Raw genomic sequence first — 17,145 nt, 5'->3', positions numbered from 1 at the left:
TTTGTTGATTTCATGTTATCATTCAAAATTTTAAAACCACCATTTAAGAATTGTTATGTGGTGTGGGGTTTTTTTTCATTAGGGCTAAATTAATAGTAAACCTAGTTGGGTTTCTAGATATTTGGGAAAGAAGTCTAAAAATTCATATTGCAGTTAAAAGACTTCTGCAGGGATTAATACCTGTTTATGTACCAGTCAGACATTCAGCTCCCATTACTGGACTTCTGGGTTTTTTGTTATTAGCTTTGCCTAAAAATTAACATTTCTGAATCAGATGAGCTGGTTTTATTCTATTTTATTTGGTTGCTAATCTGAATTAATTCAAGAAAATTACTGTACTGTGTTACCCAGATATCAATATTAATGAAATATTTGCTATTTTTCATGTATGTAGTAAATCACTGAATATATATCAAATCACAAACTCTAGTAAATATCTTTAGGACTATGAGAAGAGACTGCAAGAGCAGGATGTGATTGACAGCAAAAATTACCTAGATGCACACAGAGCAGTTGTTGCCAACTATCTACAGAAGGTGAGCTACAAAAAATACAGATCTACCATATTTCTTTAGGCCATATGCTGCTTCTATACTTGGATGCTTTATTTCCATGAATATTACAAGCTGGTTCTTCTCTAAACATGACTTTCAGGTAACTTATTAAATTCCAAGTTAAGCCTGACTCCTAACTGGGGTAGTTGAATGAGTGGAGATTTATTAATTAGTTATTTCATTTTATTGAAAAAAAGGAGCATCTACAAAATGAGCAGCCATTCTGGATTTTTTTTCTAGCAGTTCTGTAAATTATTTTTTGCTGCAGTGTCCCAGAGATTTGTACTGCTTTGTGTTGCAGATATTCACTGAGTTCCCTCTGCTCCTTATTTTCCTTATGTAAGCTGTGATGCTAAAAAACTTAATTATCTCCATGCAAGTGGTCCTAACCACTTATAAATCATTTAATGCAATGCAGAGTGTCTTGTCCTGCAGCCTAAGGCAGAGCTCATATCTTCCATCACATTAACTTCTTTGTGTTATTAGAGAACATCTTCTCCCCCTTATCTTGATTTCATTTATTTTTCTACTCAGTTCATTCTACTAGGATGGCATTTTTATTTACTCCTTAGGGGAAAAAAATGTATAGGACTGTCCTGATTTGGTCCTGTAATTTTGCTTTCAGCTGAGTCTCTCCTAAGTAGCTGGATTTGGGGAAATTAACAGCAAATTTCTCAGTGTCTGCTTCTAGGACTGATAACACTCCATGTTTATAGTTAAGGCTGCAGAATGGTCTGCAGGGCACTGGTTGTGTAACCAAGAAAAGTTTACAATTTCAGACTATTTTGGCAAAATAGCAAGTGGAAAATGTGGCCACCAGTTTCTTACCAGTACTGGAAATATCAAGAATGGTTTGGAAGAATGGTTTGTGAAAGGAACCTACACTGCAAAGGGGGTTTAAATCTTCTTGTTGTGTTTGAAGAAGTATCTGGTGGAAAGAAATTTTCCCGGAATGGTGATTTATTTAAAAATGGTAAAAAATAAAGACTGTATATGTGGAAATTTTGTTTAGTAGCCAGCATACAAATATTTTCAGTACTCTTGTCTCTTCTCCCTCTCAATTCCCAGGTTCGGGAATCAGTAATTAACCGTTTCCTCATAGCAAAACACCATTTCCTTCTCCCTGACCTTGTCACTGAAGATGAGATGCCCAGCCTGGGGTAAGGGAGCTATTTTTATTTGTTCTAAATCAAAATAATTAACGTAAAACTGTCTCATCTTTTTTTTGCTAAGTGTGTGACTAACTGATGATTTTATGCGTTCAGTACAGTGTTTAAACTTCCAGTCACTGTGTACACCTCTACCAGCAGAGACAGTGTATTCATACAAAAATTGGGTAAAACTTCTTAAACCAAAAGTTCTGGCAGAAGTAATGTGAGATCATGTAATTAAGATTTAGCAGGATGTAATGTGATCTGATGAGATGAGCATTGCCCCAGCTGGTGCCAAATCAGACAAATGCCAGAGATAGTACCACTGATTCTATGGGTGATGCTCACTTAGGGTCAGTGCATAGGCACTGCAAATAATGTGGAATAGATTTTTTTAACAAGTATTTTATTTTACCTCTCGTGTATTTCTGTTTGCTGGATGTCATGGGATGCTGTTTACTTTTATAAATGTTGCAGGGTTTGGAAGTGACTTATTTTTAAGATTATTTCTTTTAATACTCAAGCACCTTCTTGGAATTTTTTCCAAGTTCTGTATTTGTTGATTTTGACATTTATCAGCCATCACAGCATAGATGACTCAGTGTTGCTCACTTAAAATCTGTGTAAGTAAATAAGTTGTGAAAGGTACTTATTTTTTTCTTTTATGTAGAAGTTGCTTTTGCTGTAAGTGTGAGACCCTAAAAGTACACACAAAGCTTTTTCTATCATCAGTGTAAATCTAAACAGTCCCATCTACTGGAGATACAGAGACTTGCTTTCTTACAAAAGAATTCATCCTATTTTTTAGTTCATCTTTTCACATCAAGGAATGAAAAAAAATGAATGGGAATGTAAACATCTTTTGGAGATGTTTGAAAACAAACACTTCATTGATGTTTTCTTACCCTGAGTGCTAATTCATATTGGATTCTGTTTGCTAATTTATATGGGTAGTGAATTTAAAATGCACCAGGATTTTATTAAATTATCTGCTTAGTGAGATACTTAAGCAACTCATGGGCTTGTGTTATTTTAACAGCAATTACTGTGATTTTTAAATTATGTACAAGGGAATAATGCAGTTTGCATTTTTTAAGTACATTTGAGAATGTCTGCAGTTAGTATCAATGATATGTAAAAATATAATCTGATTTTTATTTTTTTCTTGTTTTGTTTTGTTTTTCCTTGGTTCTGCTTTGCCTTGGGTTATAAGTTCTGAGGGCCCAGGGTATGTTGTGGACTATTCTTTCCACTTCCTTTCTGTAGCCTATTTTTTGTTGTACATAGCTTTGTAATTAGATTTTTTTACCTGTTCCATACAGTGGTGGTTGTAATCTGCTAGATTCCTTGTTTATAGCACTCTAGTTTAGATCTATCCTGAAACTGTAGTTTAGATCTATCCTGAAACTTTGTCATTGTCTTATTTGTACCTTACTTAGTTTTGGGAAAAGAACCTTTTTCTTCACATTGAAGTTATAATATCTGAAATATAAGACTGAATGGATTGTGTCATACTAAACAAAACATTTTGACATTTCATAGAGTTTTGTATGGCAGTAACAGGAACTTATTTCCTGTTTCTGTTAGTGCATAAGTTGCTTGTGTGTCATGGGCACATGAGAATGCTGGATTCTGTGCAAAAATTACTGAATCTGTGTTTTGTGATTATTAGGCTTTTGGGACTCAGCCTCTTTAAACTGACAGAGACAAAACGACCATTAAAGCCAAGAAGAAAAGAGAGGAAGAAGGTCACAGCACAGAACTTATCAGATGGAGACATAAAACTGCTGGTGAACATTGTTAGAGCTTATGATATTCCAGTGAGAAAATCAGCAATGAGGTAAGTTTACATCCCTGTTTCCAGTAGAGACTCAGTTTTGGGTTACAGCTGTTTTGAGGACAGCTGAAGCAACTTATGTTGAAATTTAGCCATGCATGGCCCTCATGATAAAGACACATTTATCTTTTTAATAATAATGATAAAGAACTACTGTTTTGTAGGTTTGTAGAATAATACCATTTATTGATATCTGCTAAATTTAAGAAATGTTTTACCAAAACTGTATTCATCTGCTTGAGAAAAAAAGCTGTCTGGAAGATGACTTACAGCTCTGACAACATTGTAACTCTGGTTATAAATGATTGTACTTTAAGCAAGTCTGTTAGTTATACTCAGGGCAATTTTAATCCTTAATATCTTAATTAGATAAAAGAAACAAGCAGGAAGGAAATCCTGTTCTTCACTGGGGGATGCAATATTTCCTTCCTAAGTGTAGCATCTTGGTCTTCTCCTTCATGAACTGTTTAAGTTAATGGGCTGAGCCTGTTTTGGCTCTGGCTAATTTTGCCCATTACCTTCAGGGACATTAAGGCACTGCCTGATGCTGTGTCCTGTGGAGGTACTGGAGTTCTGAGCAGTCTGGTTCACTTCCAGAAGCAATGTTTTTGTGCAGCATTCTCTCTGTCTCCCAAAATGAATACACCTTGAATTGAACTCAAAGGTGGTTTCGAGCTGATGAATTCCTGTGCATTCAGAATTTAGCATCTTCTGCTGTTTTATCTCTTCACTGTAAGAAAGATTCTGTTGGATTTCTCTAAATAACTGCACACTGAGAAAAGCAATTCACATTAGAACTATGTTGCCAAGAAGGAAAAGAAGATTTTGCTTCATTAGCAGTATTACAAAACAACTAAAAGCCCAGTCTTTTTGCATTATATATGATACCTTGTTTTGAGCTGCTTTCTCCATGAGTAGTTATTATTTTATAATCTCTACTGTGCTGTTATTATAAAAAAGTTATGTGGAAGCACTGTAAAAATAAACATGCTAGCTTTTGTTTCACTCATGGCTTGCCAATTCTGTAATATTCATATGGGTTTAATTTTATCACAAAGGCCTTGCCTGGATACCATGAAGTCTACACCACTTATTAATTCTGTGGGGATTCATCTCCTTAAACTGAAAAACCTGTAGCTCAAGGAGATTGTACAGGAGAGGCAAAAAAAAAAAGAAGTTTGGTGTTGATAAGCTTTTCAGAAAGGCACTCCAGGCACAAAGCACTCTGTTGGCACTCTGTTGGAATGTGGCTTACAAGAGCTATACACTCATTATTCCTTTCTAGCATTCTTTTTCTCTTAGTTGATTTTATAAATATCTTTCCAAGGTTGAAGTCATAATATAAAAATCTCAGAAGTATTTCCAGCATTCTGTATGGTTAACACAGAATAAGAGGGATTCACAGTTTGTAATGTGTTTCTCTGTTGTTGTTTCCCCTTCTAGCAAACTTCAACAACCATCCAAATCTTCAAGGTCCTTTAATGAGATGTTTGCAGCCTCTCCATCCCCTCAGATCCCAGCTGACAGCCCACACTGGGCATTCAACCAGGTATGTTGCAAAACCAACATTTTCTCATGTGAAGAAGTTGTCAGCATTCCCCTTTTCCACAGACAGTAAGGTTAAACCTCAGAAAGATACCTTGTTAGTGAGGCTGGCACATTGCCCACTCCTTGATCTCCAGAAAGACAGTAAAACTGCAAAAGGGTGAGAAAAGGGCAATGAGGATATCAGAAATATGGAATGGCTACTGTTCAGGGTAGGGCTTTTCAGAGAGAAAGGGACTACCTGCAAGTAGAGCAGGAAGATTGTGGTAGAGAGGCACAAAATGAGAGAGACTGTGGCTTGGAATTGACTTTTTACTGGTTCTTTCAGTATAAGGTTGAGGGCTTCTCGAAGGAACCTGGTAGGAGATGGGTGCAAAATAAACCATAAGTTGTGATTCTTCGTGGAGCAGTGAAGTAGCATTCCCAAAGAAGCTGCTTGTGTTGTGGAATAAAGAGGTTTGCTTGCAGTGGAGTGGTTATTTGGAAGAGTGATCCATTGGGAGTTACAAAGCAGAAACATCATTGCAGCTTAGGGAAATCCATCATCTGAAAACAGTTAAAGCCTGAAAGAAGAATAAGAGAAAATATCACACGTGCCTTCTCTGCTCCTAGGTATGTCTCACTTCTGTGTGTCTGCTGGTGGCCATTTTCACAGCCTGAATTTTGGGCCCAGCACACTCTTACTCTGAACCAGCATGGACATTCTTATGTCTGGTGCTGAAACAACATTTGCTTGAACTGTGTTCAACATCCTTCTGAGTAAAGCTGGAACCCCCCCAAGGCACTTTTCCCCATTTTTCTTGTAATACTCCTTCTTGAAAAGCAGGAGAAGTTCTGCATTTGAACCTAATGAAATGCTCCATTAAGGTTTTGTTGGTTTAATCACACCAGGGGTTTGTTGTGTCTGGTTGGGGTTGCTTATCCAGAGCTGGCCAGGATTGTAGCAGAAGGCTTCTTGGATTACAGATAAGAGGACAGGAGTGCACTTTTTTCCACTGGTGTCTGGTTCACATGTTCTATTTCAGTTTCTTTGATAAGATAGCCAGTAGCTTTCCCACTCTCAGAGGAAAAATTGGTTTTGCTGGTGTATATAAATACATCTGTAGTAGTCTGAATACACAATCTTTTGGAAATGCTGACATATAAAATATTTTTTAAAGCTTCATAAATATTTAGAAGCAATATTTAAGGCATATTGAAGTCTTATCTGGGCAGGACAAGCCTGATCCTCCACAAATACAGGTTTATTTTGCTAAATACATGAAAATGTGTCATTTAATATGTTCTGATGAATTTTTATAGGGATCTTTTTCCTTTGGTTTGGTCCCTATTTACAGGTTTTAGTCCGCCCTTTCGTAGAGGTTTCTTTCCAGCGCACGGTCTGCAGGACAACAACAGCAGAAGGTCCAAACCCCAACTGGAATGAGGAGCTTGAGCTTCCATTTAGGTATGGCACAAGGAAACTCTGCTAAGTGTGACTAACAATAATTTAATATAAGCATGCAGACCTCTTTAGATTTTCCTGCCCTGTTAAAATCACTTTTTTTGTTTGTTTAACCTTTTCAGAGCTCCCAATGGTGACTACAGCACCCACAGTTTGCAGTCAGTGACAGATGAAGTCTTCATTAATATTTTTGATGAAGTTCTTCAGGATGCTGTAGAAGTGAGTTAAACATTGAAGGACAGTGTACATTACAGAATATTATGAGCTGGAGCTTTGTTATGAGCTTGAGCCTTTATGAGCTTTTTGAATTTGAGAGAACACTTTTCAGTGTAATATCTTTCACCCTCTTGTGCCTCTTTTTCCTCCTACCCTCCTGTGCCTCTTTCTCCCATTTTGTTGTTTCTTATTACATCTAGTCAATACTGCAGAGTTGCTGGAGGGAGCAATTTTATAGTGTGAACCTTTTTACAAATTAAGGATGTACTATATAATCTGCTGCTAGAGTTGAACATGTCTATATAATCTGTTTTACTGATACTTAGTGCCACTGGAGATACTAAGATTGAGAGGCAATATATGAACTGCAGTCTGAATTCTGTTTTTAATCAGAATTTTTTATTAAATTCCAGGTTAATGTTCCTAGTTTCCATATTCTCTGTTCTCTATCTGTGCTCAGTCTCTTCCCGTTTTACAAGCTCTTCAGTGGAAAAAAAATCTTTTGGTTGTTTATATTAATTTTTTTGAATGAGATAAAATTGCAAGTACTAGTAAAAAGAAGTTTTTGTAAGCTTTTAGTGTTGGCATAACTCCTTGTGTTGAAACCATTGAAAGCTTTCCCATTAAATTCAGCATGTACAAAAATAGCAGCACTCAACATTCTTGAAAATACAACCCGAAAATAAATAATGCACACATTTCACCAAGAACAGAATTCTGTCCTCAGAACCGAATTTGATGCAGCAGAAGGAAGAAAGATACAGTCTTGAAACTCAAATGTCACTCTATCCTTTAGAGATTTTGTTATTTTGGTGGTTTTTTTAATTATTATTTCATTTTAAATAACTTGTAGGCTGATCATATCAGATTTGGAGGCCCTGATAGGCCAATGTTTCTATTTTGCAGGGTTTCATTAGATTTTCATACTGGTTTACCTTCAAAATTCTATTTTTACATACAAGGAAAATATTTCATTAGAAGACCACATCTTAATTTACTTTATCTGAGAAGAACCTTGTCAGATTTTGGAATTCTCTGTTACAGGAATTGAACCCTAAAGTGCAAGCACATTATATTATGGGCCAAGGGTGTTCCTGTTATTTGTTCAGCATCTGGCATGCTTGAAAGGCATGCTAGTGACTGAGCTTACATTTATAGTGAATTATTAAAACCAAACAGAATGTGTGTTAGTGTCTTGATTAAATTAGTGATCGAATTAAAGGAGATAAAGCTGCCTTACCAAGTTTTGTGTTGGGTAACTTTCTAATAGGATGATCATGAAAGAGGAAGTGGAATCCGCACTCACGTTGAGAGACACTGGCTGGGATGTGTTAAGATTCCTTTTACTACAATTTATTTTCAAGCAAGGGTAAGTGTCAATAACTTGGAGTAAATCTCTTAAACTGGAGAATGGAAAAAGGCTGGTAATGGAATGTCAGATTTAATTATGTTCTCTGTATCTATTAGTTTATTTTTAAGGAATTATTTAAAATGTCCTTGAAATCACTGGGGTTTTTTGTCAGATTTGGTGAGTATTTGTCAGTCAGTTCAGCATTTTGAAAGCAGAAGAGACAGCCCTACTTCTGCACCACCAGTGCAGCCTGACCTTCTTACAGTAATGGGGTTAAAAGTGCAAATTCTGCAGATGGTTTTGTCAGTGGCTTTTGAGATCTCTGGTATTGCACAACCTGGGTGGGTGAACTAGGAACAGGAATATCACTTAGCTAGGTGATAAACTTGGCCTCACTCTTCTTTTTTCACACTTCCCATGAACCACCAGATTTTCACCTTTGCCTCTCCCAATCCCCTCTTTCCTCTATTTTTAGAACTTTCCAAGACAAGTTTTCTTCAAGAGGTATCAACAGTTAGTCATGGGATTGATAGTAAAACATGCAGTTCCTCATAGGGGAAAGGCATTTTTTTGTCCAGCCAACCATCCTGGACTTAGGTTAAGAAAAGTAATTTTTCAAATCAATATTCCCATCATATTGTAATCTTGCTGTAGGGCTCTTTCTGTGCAGGGCAGTTACTTTCATGTGCAGATCAATTCAAATCAGAGAAGTTTCTCACTTCATTAAGATTCTGATGTCAGCTGCATACCTAATGACATTAATTTGCTCTTCTCTGGCTATATGGGGCACTTCCTAGAACATTACAGGCTTTAAGACATCCTGTGAGCCTCTCTATGTAGGGGCCTCATTTAATTTAAGAGCGTTTCAAGTTCAGAGCTGTTTTCTTGGGCTCTCCATTTGCAAGGCATAATGGAATGTAATTATCATGGGATTCTTTTCATTGCTGAAAAGTTCTGAACAGTCTGTCTAGCCAGTGCTAGCTTGGCTAACCAGCAGAACCACTTGGTTCTGCTAAATCATTAGTAATATTCTATCATCAGCTTGGGAGGTTGATAAAGGAGTGTAGGTGTAAAAAGTTGTGGTGTCCTACAGAATGAAACTCATGATGTAAGTAGGAAGGTCTCCTCGTGAGTCTGTGGCCATCCAGTGCAGTGTCACAGTGTGACCACCATTGTTAGAGGTCAACAAACAAGAAAGAACATAAAACTTGACTTTTTTAGGAAATGTCCCATGCTGAATGCATGAAATTCACTTAAGAAGTGTGTCTGCTCACAGTCCTGAGAGACTTAATGGGTGGACTTAGACATTTTAGCAGACTGCTTAGCATTACAACCTATAATCCATTTTTGAGGACTACCAATATTGATGCCACCTTCTCTTCTTCAGAGACTGATCCTCTGACAAGAAGTATCAATCTTTCTGTTGTAGAACCACACTAGCTCCAAGATTCCTGCCAGATGCTGTCCTGCCTCTCTTTGAGGAGGTGTGGCAGTTTGTGATTATTCCATGAGCACAGTGTGAGTGCCTGCACAGATCTTCCCAGCATTAAAGATTCTTTTCCTTTGAAAAGGATTTCCTACTGAATTTGAAAAGCCTGATTAGTGCAGCAGTTCTATCAAGGAGCATCTAGCAATTCAATTTCAGTAGCAAATGAGGCATTTCTTCGTGCTCTTCCACTGTACTGCAGCAGAAATTCTAAGTGATTTATTTAGACTTTTCTTCTCATAAAAACTTGATTTTATTCTTAAATGTTTGATGGGCCAGTCCAGCGAAGTCGTGTTTATCTTCCACATCTACTGAAGATACTTCTGCTGCCAGTCATCTGAATTCTGCCCAAATCAGGTTAATCTTGCTTTTCCCTTACAGCCATGTACTTCCACTCTTGAGAGGAGTGCCAGAGTGTGGGGTGTGCCACCTCTTGCCTGACACAGCCTTTCAGAGGGACTTTATTTTCTCTCTGTGGTGGCAGAGTGTGGTGCAAAGGGCTGGTGAGTCTACCAGAGCAACTCTGCCATGGAGAACATGGCTGAAGGGGCCCAGTTCCAGTTGCACCCATGAAGCACCAGCAGCTTTTGCATGGAAGGAGTCTGTGAGATGCTGGAATATCATTCCCTCATCACTCAAACACAGGCAAAGCCCTGTTGGTGTGATGCTGCCTTCAGAAGCATAGACCTGAAACCTGCATTTTGCCATTTTGTCATTTTTCCAGGGAAAGAATGCCACCTGGAAATTGCTGTTTGAAAGAAAAATGATGAAAGGCTGACACTTTTTTTCTCTCTTAAGAACTAGTGTGTATGATTTCCTTTATATGAAATATTAGTGCCCATAATACGCAAGGGAGGCTGAAATCCAGTTGGAATCACTGTCTGTAACAACAAGATGTCTCCTGTTTCCCCCACAGTTAATCATAGAATAATTTGGGTTGGAAGGGACCTCTCAAGGTCACCCAGTCCAACCCCTGCAGTATCAGGGACATCCTCACCCAGATCAGGTTGCTCAGAGCCTCCTCAAGCCTCACCTTGAACATCTCCAGGGATGAGGCCTCAAACACCTCCCTGGGCAACCTGGGCCATTTTTCCATTACCCTCATGGGAAAGAATTTTTTTCCTAACATCCAGTCTAAATCTACTTTTCTCTAATTTAAATCCATTGCCCTTTGTCCTGTCACTCCAGGCCCTTTCACACAGTTCCTCTCCAGCTTTCCTGGAGCCCCTTCAGGTACTGGAAGGCTGCAGTCAGATCCCCCCAGAGACACCTTTTTTGCAGGCTGAAGAATCATCATGTGTTTCATAGTCTCTCATTTTATTGTTGTGTTAGTTCAGATAAATAAATCAAAGGAATAAAATATTTTAATACAAGCAGTAAATATATTTGAGACGAAACTTTTGCTTTTTTGCTTCTAATGAGAAGTATTTCTCCACATTTTGTAGATTGATGGTACATTTAAGGTGGATATTCCTCCAGTTCTTCTTGGCTACAGCAAAGAGAAGAACACAGGAATTGAGAGAGGTTATGATTCCATGAGAAACCTGAGTGAGGGCTCCTACATCACCCTGTTTATTACCATTGAACCACAGCTCATTCCTGGAGAGTCAGTCAGAGAAAAGGTAACTACTAAAAGGTAACCACTAATTAATCCCATTCTTGCTTTTTTTGTTTCCAGCGGTGCAGTTTTTGAGATGCTCAGTGTACAGGACATGAATTGAAAATGTATGGAAGGGCATGAATACAAATTCTGAGTGTTCTGCTTCAGATTTTTAGCTCAGCTCAGTCTCATTGGTTGCACCATTAAGCTAGATGGACATGTTCATGTATGAGAAATAACTTGACCCAGGTATCTCATTCCTGTGTTGACAGAAAGCATATTTTCATTTATTATCTTTGAGCATATAATCTTCCCATTTACCTCTGTAAACAATAAAGTATTCGTGTATTTGTTAACAGTGGACAAAAAGAGGGTGGTGGCAGAGCTGCAAACATAGCATTTTCTTGCCTCTGTGTTTATCCTGTTCAGTACAGTATTTATTATTCATGGTTTCATGCTTTCCTCCGGATCCTGAAGATAATTATTTCTAAACAGCAGCTGCTGGGTTTTTTTTTTAGTCATTTAACTTAACCAGAAGTGCCTTACACTACCAGCAACAATATGTACTTAAAATGCATGCACCACGTTTTATTTTATGTAACATTATGCAATGAATTTGAGATACATTCAGCAAAGATCCATTCTGTGCACAAACAGCAGCAGTTCATTCTTTGCCAGTGCATTTCTTTTCCAGTACACTGCTCACTTATTAGAGACAAGCAGGAGAGAAGACTGGAGAAAAAGGCCTATTGTAATGTAATTTATTTTTCAGAGTAAATATAAAATTGCATGATGCTTTTTAAAAGGTGTTTTTCCTGTTAAATTATAGTCTTGGAACCTACCCAGTCCTCTGTTTTCTTGCTCTCATGCAATACTGTGGGAAGTGTTACAATTTAGTTTAGGACTGTTGAAAATAAAATTATTAAAGTGCATTCATGGGTGCCTCTTAGGGTTAATTAGTTTGAATGATGATTACTAGGACTCAAAACCATAAGTATAAACTTAACAGCCTTGAAGTATCTTGAATAGATGAGTTTTTTTGTTCCAAGTCATTTGAAATACTTGTGTACTGTTTCAGGATGATATGCTTAATTTTAGTTTAATTTTCGATACCTCTTTTTGTTTCTTTAGCTGTTTTTCCTCTCTTTCTTGCTGTCCCTCCTGAAACTCTGTATAGATGAATGAAATGCTTAAGAAGGTACAATATTAATAAACTAAATCAGTTTAGATTCCTGTTGTTCCCTGTTTAAGATTTAGCTTGAGTTTGTGCCACTCTGCAGTATTTTTGCACGTTGTGCTGCTTGATATAGTTTATTTGTCACTAATATTTGCAGTGGATTACTACATTTAACTTTACAAAGATCCAGAAGCTGCATATTTTGGCTGGTAATTATGGTTGAGAAGAATCACCAGTGTTTGCCTTCTCTGCTAATTTGGAGGATTAGCTCTAGGGCACAGCCCAGCTGTTCCACCTCTGGTTGGTTTGAGAAGGGTAACAAAACCCAAAAGGGTTTATTTTGAACCAAAATATTATGCAGGGTGATCTTTAATTTTCATGACCACTAGAAATAGCCAAAGGATTCTCAGTAAATGTAAACAACTATTTTGACTGACCCTGGGACCTTGAAAAGATGATATATGAGGTGGCAAATGAGCAAATAATTGTCCTTGTCATGTAACTAAATGTGTCCTTTTGAGGCCAAGATTTGCTTCTGGGAAATCTCACCTCAAAGCATTAAAACTTCAGACAAGTCTGAATTACAAGGATTCATCTGAAAATCACTTAGACCTTCTCTGCAAATATTTTGGCACTAGGCTGGCTGGTCACAGTGTAATTTATATAACAATTACTGGGATTTTGTGCATAACCTCAACTGTGGTTTTCGTGGAGTGTGATGTGAATATCATGTAGGATTAGTGCTTAATGAGTTTGCTTTGGAGTTAATTTGTGGTGTTACATACTCACCCCTCCACTTCTACTTGGCCATAACTCTCACTGCATTTTTCAGTGCTCCTATAAAGCCAGGTTATAGGTGCAGATCATTATGTGCACTCAGAAGTAAATGCAATTTGCCTGATTTTTCCATTACCTTCACCTTCCTTCTGTGTCTGTGAGCCAAAATACACACTACAAGGAAAGTTCAAAATGCTATTAAATAGAAAATAATTTCACACTCCTTTTCTGCGCCTATAAATGGTGAAATAAGGCTGAATGCAGTAAAGATTTAACCCCAAGCTATAAATAAAATTCTTTTTTTGTATAAATTCTACTGTCTTTTTCAAGTTTGATACTCAAGAAGATGAGAAATTGCTCCAGGCAGCAGCAAAGTATGAAGCTGAATGTACATCAAAGTTCCCGAGCCGCCAGTGCCTCACAACTGTCATTGACCTCCATGGAAAAACTGTTTTTATTACCAGATACATCAGACCTCTGAATCCACCACAGGAGCTTCTTGATGCCACCTCAAATAGTTCTCAAACAGCAGCAGTAAGTACTTAGAAAAGGTGCTGAAGCTTCTGGAAAAATACAGATTTCAGGGTAGGTGTGTGTGCACGTAGGCACAGAACGTTTCTGTGTTTGCTGTGCTTTTTGTAAAGGAATATAGAGATAAAAAATAAAATTATAATGACTGTGTGTGGGATGCAGGAAGTCTGTCCATAATGAGTCTGGAAAAAGGGTATTTGCCTTCTCTGGAAAAAAATTAGGGCTGTTTGTCAGTATTGTACTTTAAAAGACAAAGAATTATGCCAAAACTCAGTGAGCATAAGTTATATCAATCTTTGATAAAAGTTCTAAACTGAGGTAGCTGCTACTACAGTGAGGTTGGTCAGGTTTTGTCACTGATGACATCACATCTGGTGCAACACTGCTGGTGTTAGTACCCATGTCACGAGTGGAATGTGTGACCTGCTCTGTTTTGTTTTCTTGCAGGAACTGGTGGCTCGATACGTTGCTTTGATCCCTTTTTTGCCAGATACTGTGTCGTTTGCTGGAATCTGTGATTTATGGAGTACCTCAGATGTAAGCAGTGCATTAGGCAGAAGTTCTTCATCCTCTTGCATGGGATGTAGCATCCTAGCAGCTGCTGCTTCAGGGAGGAGCTTGTACTAAATGAGCTCTTGAGATCCCTTCAGATCTGAATTGTTCTCTAATTCTGTTGTTGTGAGGACTGTTTTTCTTTATGAGCCATTTATTTCAAAGGAGAACCAAAGCTTGAGAAAAGTTGTTCATCCTGACTTGAACCACAATTTTTCTCTTTGATAGGTTGCACTTAGACTAAGAATGCTTAAGGCTTTAAGCTCTTCCTGGGTTTTTTTATTTATTATTATTTTAGTTATAAACCAATCTTAAGTAGCTACTCAGTGCTGACTGATAGAGACTTAAAATTGATCCATTGCACATACAATAAAAACATTGCAAATAATGTCAGCAATAAAGGGAGGTTTAGTGTTCTTTGTCACATACAAATAAATCTTGTTTCCTGTAGAATAACAACAGACATTAAGTTAATCTGAGACGTTTTGAACATCTCAGAACCTTTCTGCAAAATTCAGAGTAACTCAAGAGACAGACCTTGGTTCATGTGGTAAAATTCCAGATCTGCATCATGGATTTTCACAGCATTCATTCTTCCTCCTGCACATAGAAGCAGTGCCTAATAAATAATTAGTTGGAAAGATCTGAGAGGACTCTTTTGCTCCAGAACTGTTAAGAAATGAGTGTTGAAAACACAGTTGACACCTGCTGAAACTTTTTTTTTTTTACCTCATTAGCAATTTCTTTACCTTCTGGCTGGAGATGAGGAAGAACACGCTGTGCTCTTGTGTAATTATTTTCTTGGAATGGGGAAAAAAGCCTGGCTTATCATTGGAAATGCTATACCTGAGGTAAGAGGATTTTTTTTTAGTTTGGCCTGAATATTCACTTTGATTTTCTCAAGTCTCTGGTTCCCACTCATGGATAGAATTGTTTCTTGCTGGAATGTTTTTCCAGGAAATTACCAAAGTATTGATGCTGCTGGAACTGATCCTTTCCAGAGAGGAACAAAAAGTTGAAAGTGTATCTTAGTATAAACATAGTCTGGGTTTTTTTCCTGAACCTATGCATCCAGGCTTCATCTGATAGAAGCTGCCATCCCTGCTGGTAGAGTACTTTTGATTTTGTAAATGCTGTGTCCATCAGTTCATGGCTGAACCAAGAGGGCTTTCAGAAAATCTGTATTTTAGGAACAGCTCAGGGCTGTGGATGTCCAGCACTGCCATGTAACAGAGACCACATTGTGCTACTTGGTTGAATTGCACTGAACTTTTGTAGATTCTTCTAGATAGTTTGCCCCCAAAAGAAGTATTAATCTCAATAGTAAAAGTTTAATATTCCAAACAGTACAAAGCATACTGTCTGGGTAGCCAGTTCTGAAACATCTTTCTCATACTTTTTTTTTTTTTTCCTTCTTAGGGAGCAACTGCATATGTATTAACTTTGGAACAAGGTCAATATATAGTTTGGAATCCAAGCACTGGATGTTTTTATGGGCAGTATGATACTTTCTGCCCTTTACAAAATGTGTACTGCCTGATCAGCTCTGATAATGTAAGTGCACCCACTACTGTCACATTTCTATCCACATAAGAACTCATAATTCATTATTTTTCTTGACCTTAGGTGTCTTTTGTTCATCAGTGTAGCTGTATTTATGCTGCCATGTTATGAGTTATTTTATTCAATCTTAAGTATGTTTTCCAGCTACTTTAAATACTTAGGGTTTTTTATAATCAGCATTTAGGTGGATCCTGGCATCCATTCATAGTTTTAATTACTCTTTTGTTTATATGTTTCCCAACTTGGATGGTCTAAGTTTCCACTGCTTGGCTGAGGAATTCAGTAAAAATAATAGTGTGCAGGTAAAATGTAACTGAAAAAGGAAAAATAAAGCATAGTGGGAGGAGAGTCACTTGAGCTGCACAAGCTGAATGTTCCACCACACAGAGCTGCCACTAGAAGTCACAAAAACTGTTATTTTTCTACCTGGTGTCAAGTCCTCCTGTTTATTTCTGTAAAACACAAGTAATATTAATGCCTGTTCATAATCTGGTATTTATTGTGTGGCTGGGAACCCCCAGAGACAGCAGTGAGGTGAGGACACAAAGAGCTGCAGAGCTCAGGGCAAAGCTGAGTCTGTGCTGGGGGGACAGGAGCCCTGGGCAGTTCCTGCCAGCAGAATTACTCCTGACTTGTTTTGGAACCACTGTGTGCACCAAAATACAGCAAACATTTGCTTTTATTTTCTCTTGTGAAAACATACCTGGAGAAGTCACTCGAAGTGTCATGCATTATAAAAAAATTTGGGATTTTAATCTTCTGGGGTTTTATTTGAAACACAACAGTTTGGATGAGAACTTAATATTTTAGCACAGTTATTTTAAAAGTGTCAGTTCTGTCATGGAAAGTGTGCTGGGGATTTGTCTTTGAATTGGTTTGGGGTTTCCATAGAAGCAGTACTAAACCTACAGTTTAGAAAACTGTAACTTAATTAATTGCTGGAAGGAGCAGCTAAAGACTTCAGCCCTGACAGCCTCCTCAGCTGAACTCGAATTACAGAGCCCAGCACCATCTTTTCAAGGCAACTGATTCCACTCTGCATGTGACTGAGCAGCTGGGTGCCAGCAGAGCCTCCCCACTTCACCTCCAGCAGGGGCAGGAAAAGCTGTGCCAGGTTACAGAGCTGCCCCCCGAACTGTTACAAAGGTTACAGCTCGATTGGTACATTTATTTATTAACTCCTGGTACCTTTTGCAGCCTTAGCAGTGGTTATTTAAAGGTTGTTGTGAAAAAGAGAAGCCTACAGTGCTACTCATGCTTCAGGCTCAAAGAGACCAAATTAAACATCTCTAAAGAACTGGAGTGCAAGAATTGGGTTCCCCTAGGTGGTGAAGCATTACATAAGAGCTGTGTGTGTCTGC

General features: G+C 37.9%; 1 protein-coding gene across 2 annotated transcripts in view; it reads left to right on the top strand.

Moving 5' to 3' along the window:
- The window catches only part of CC2D2A (coiled-coil and C2 domain containing 2A), a 52,154-nt gene that overhangs the window by 31,598 nt on the left and 3,411 nt on the right, over window positions 1-17,145 (top strand). Inside the window, exons 21-32 of one of the 2 annotated variants that reach the window (XM_071743921.1) lie at window positions 444-536; window positions 1,623-1,714; window positions 3,378-3,545; window positions 4,986-5,091; window positions 6,425-6,534; window positions 6,654-6,750; window positions 8,018-8,116; window positions 11,030-11,206; window positions 13,469-13,672; window positions 14,117-14,206; window positions 14,959-15,072; window positions 15,641-15,775. In XM_071743921.1, coding sequence (XP_071600022.1) covers window positions 444-536; window positions 1,623-1,714; window positions 3,378-3,545; window positions 4,986-5,091; window positions 6,425-6,534; window positions 6,654-6,750; window positions 8,018-8,116; window positions 11,030-11,206; window positions 13,469-13,672; window positions 14,117-14,206; window positions 14,959-15,072; window positions 15,641-15,775 — 1,485 coding nt within the window. Of the gene's footprint in view, window positions 1-443; window positions 537-1,622; window positions 1,715-3,377; window positions 3,546-4,985; window positions 5,092-6,424; window positions 6,535-6,653; window positions 6,751-8,017; window positions 8,117-11,029; window positions 11,221-13,468; window positions 13,673-14,116; window positions 14,207-14,958; window positions 15,073-15,640; window positions 15,776-17,145 lie in introns of those variants that run through there. The other variant, XR_011725852.1, reaches the window with a different exon arrangement.

Source organism: Heliangelus exortis, chromosome 4, assembly GCF_036169615.1.
Source record: "Heliangelus exortis chromosome 4, bHelExo1.hap1, whole genome shotgun sequence".
Classification (NCBI taxonomy): domain Eukaryota; kingdom Metazoa; phylum Chordata; class Aves; order Apodiformes; family Trochilidae; genus Heliangelus; species Heliangelus exortis.
This window is presented reverse-complemented; position numbering and strand designations above follow the sequence as displayed.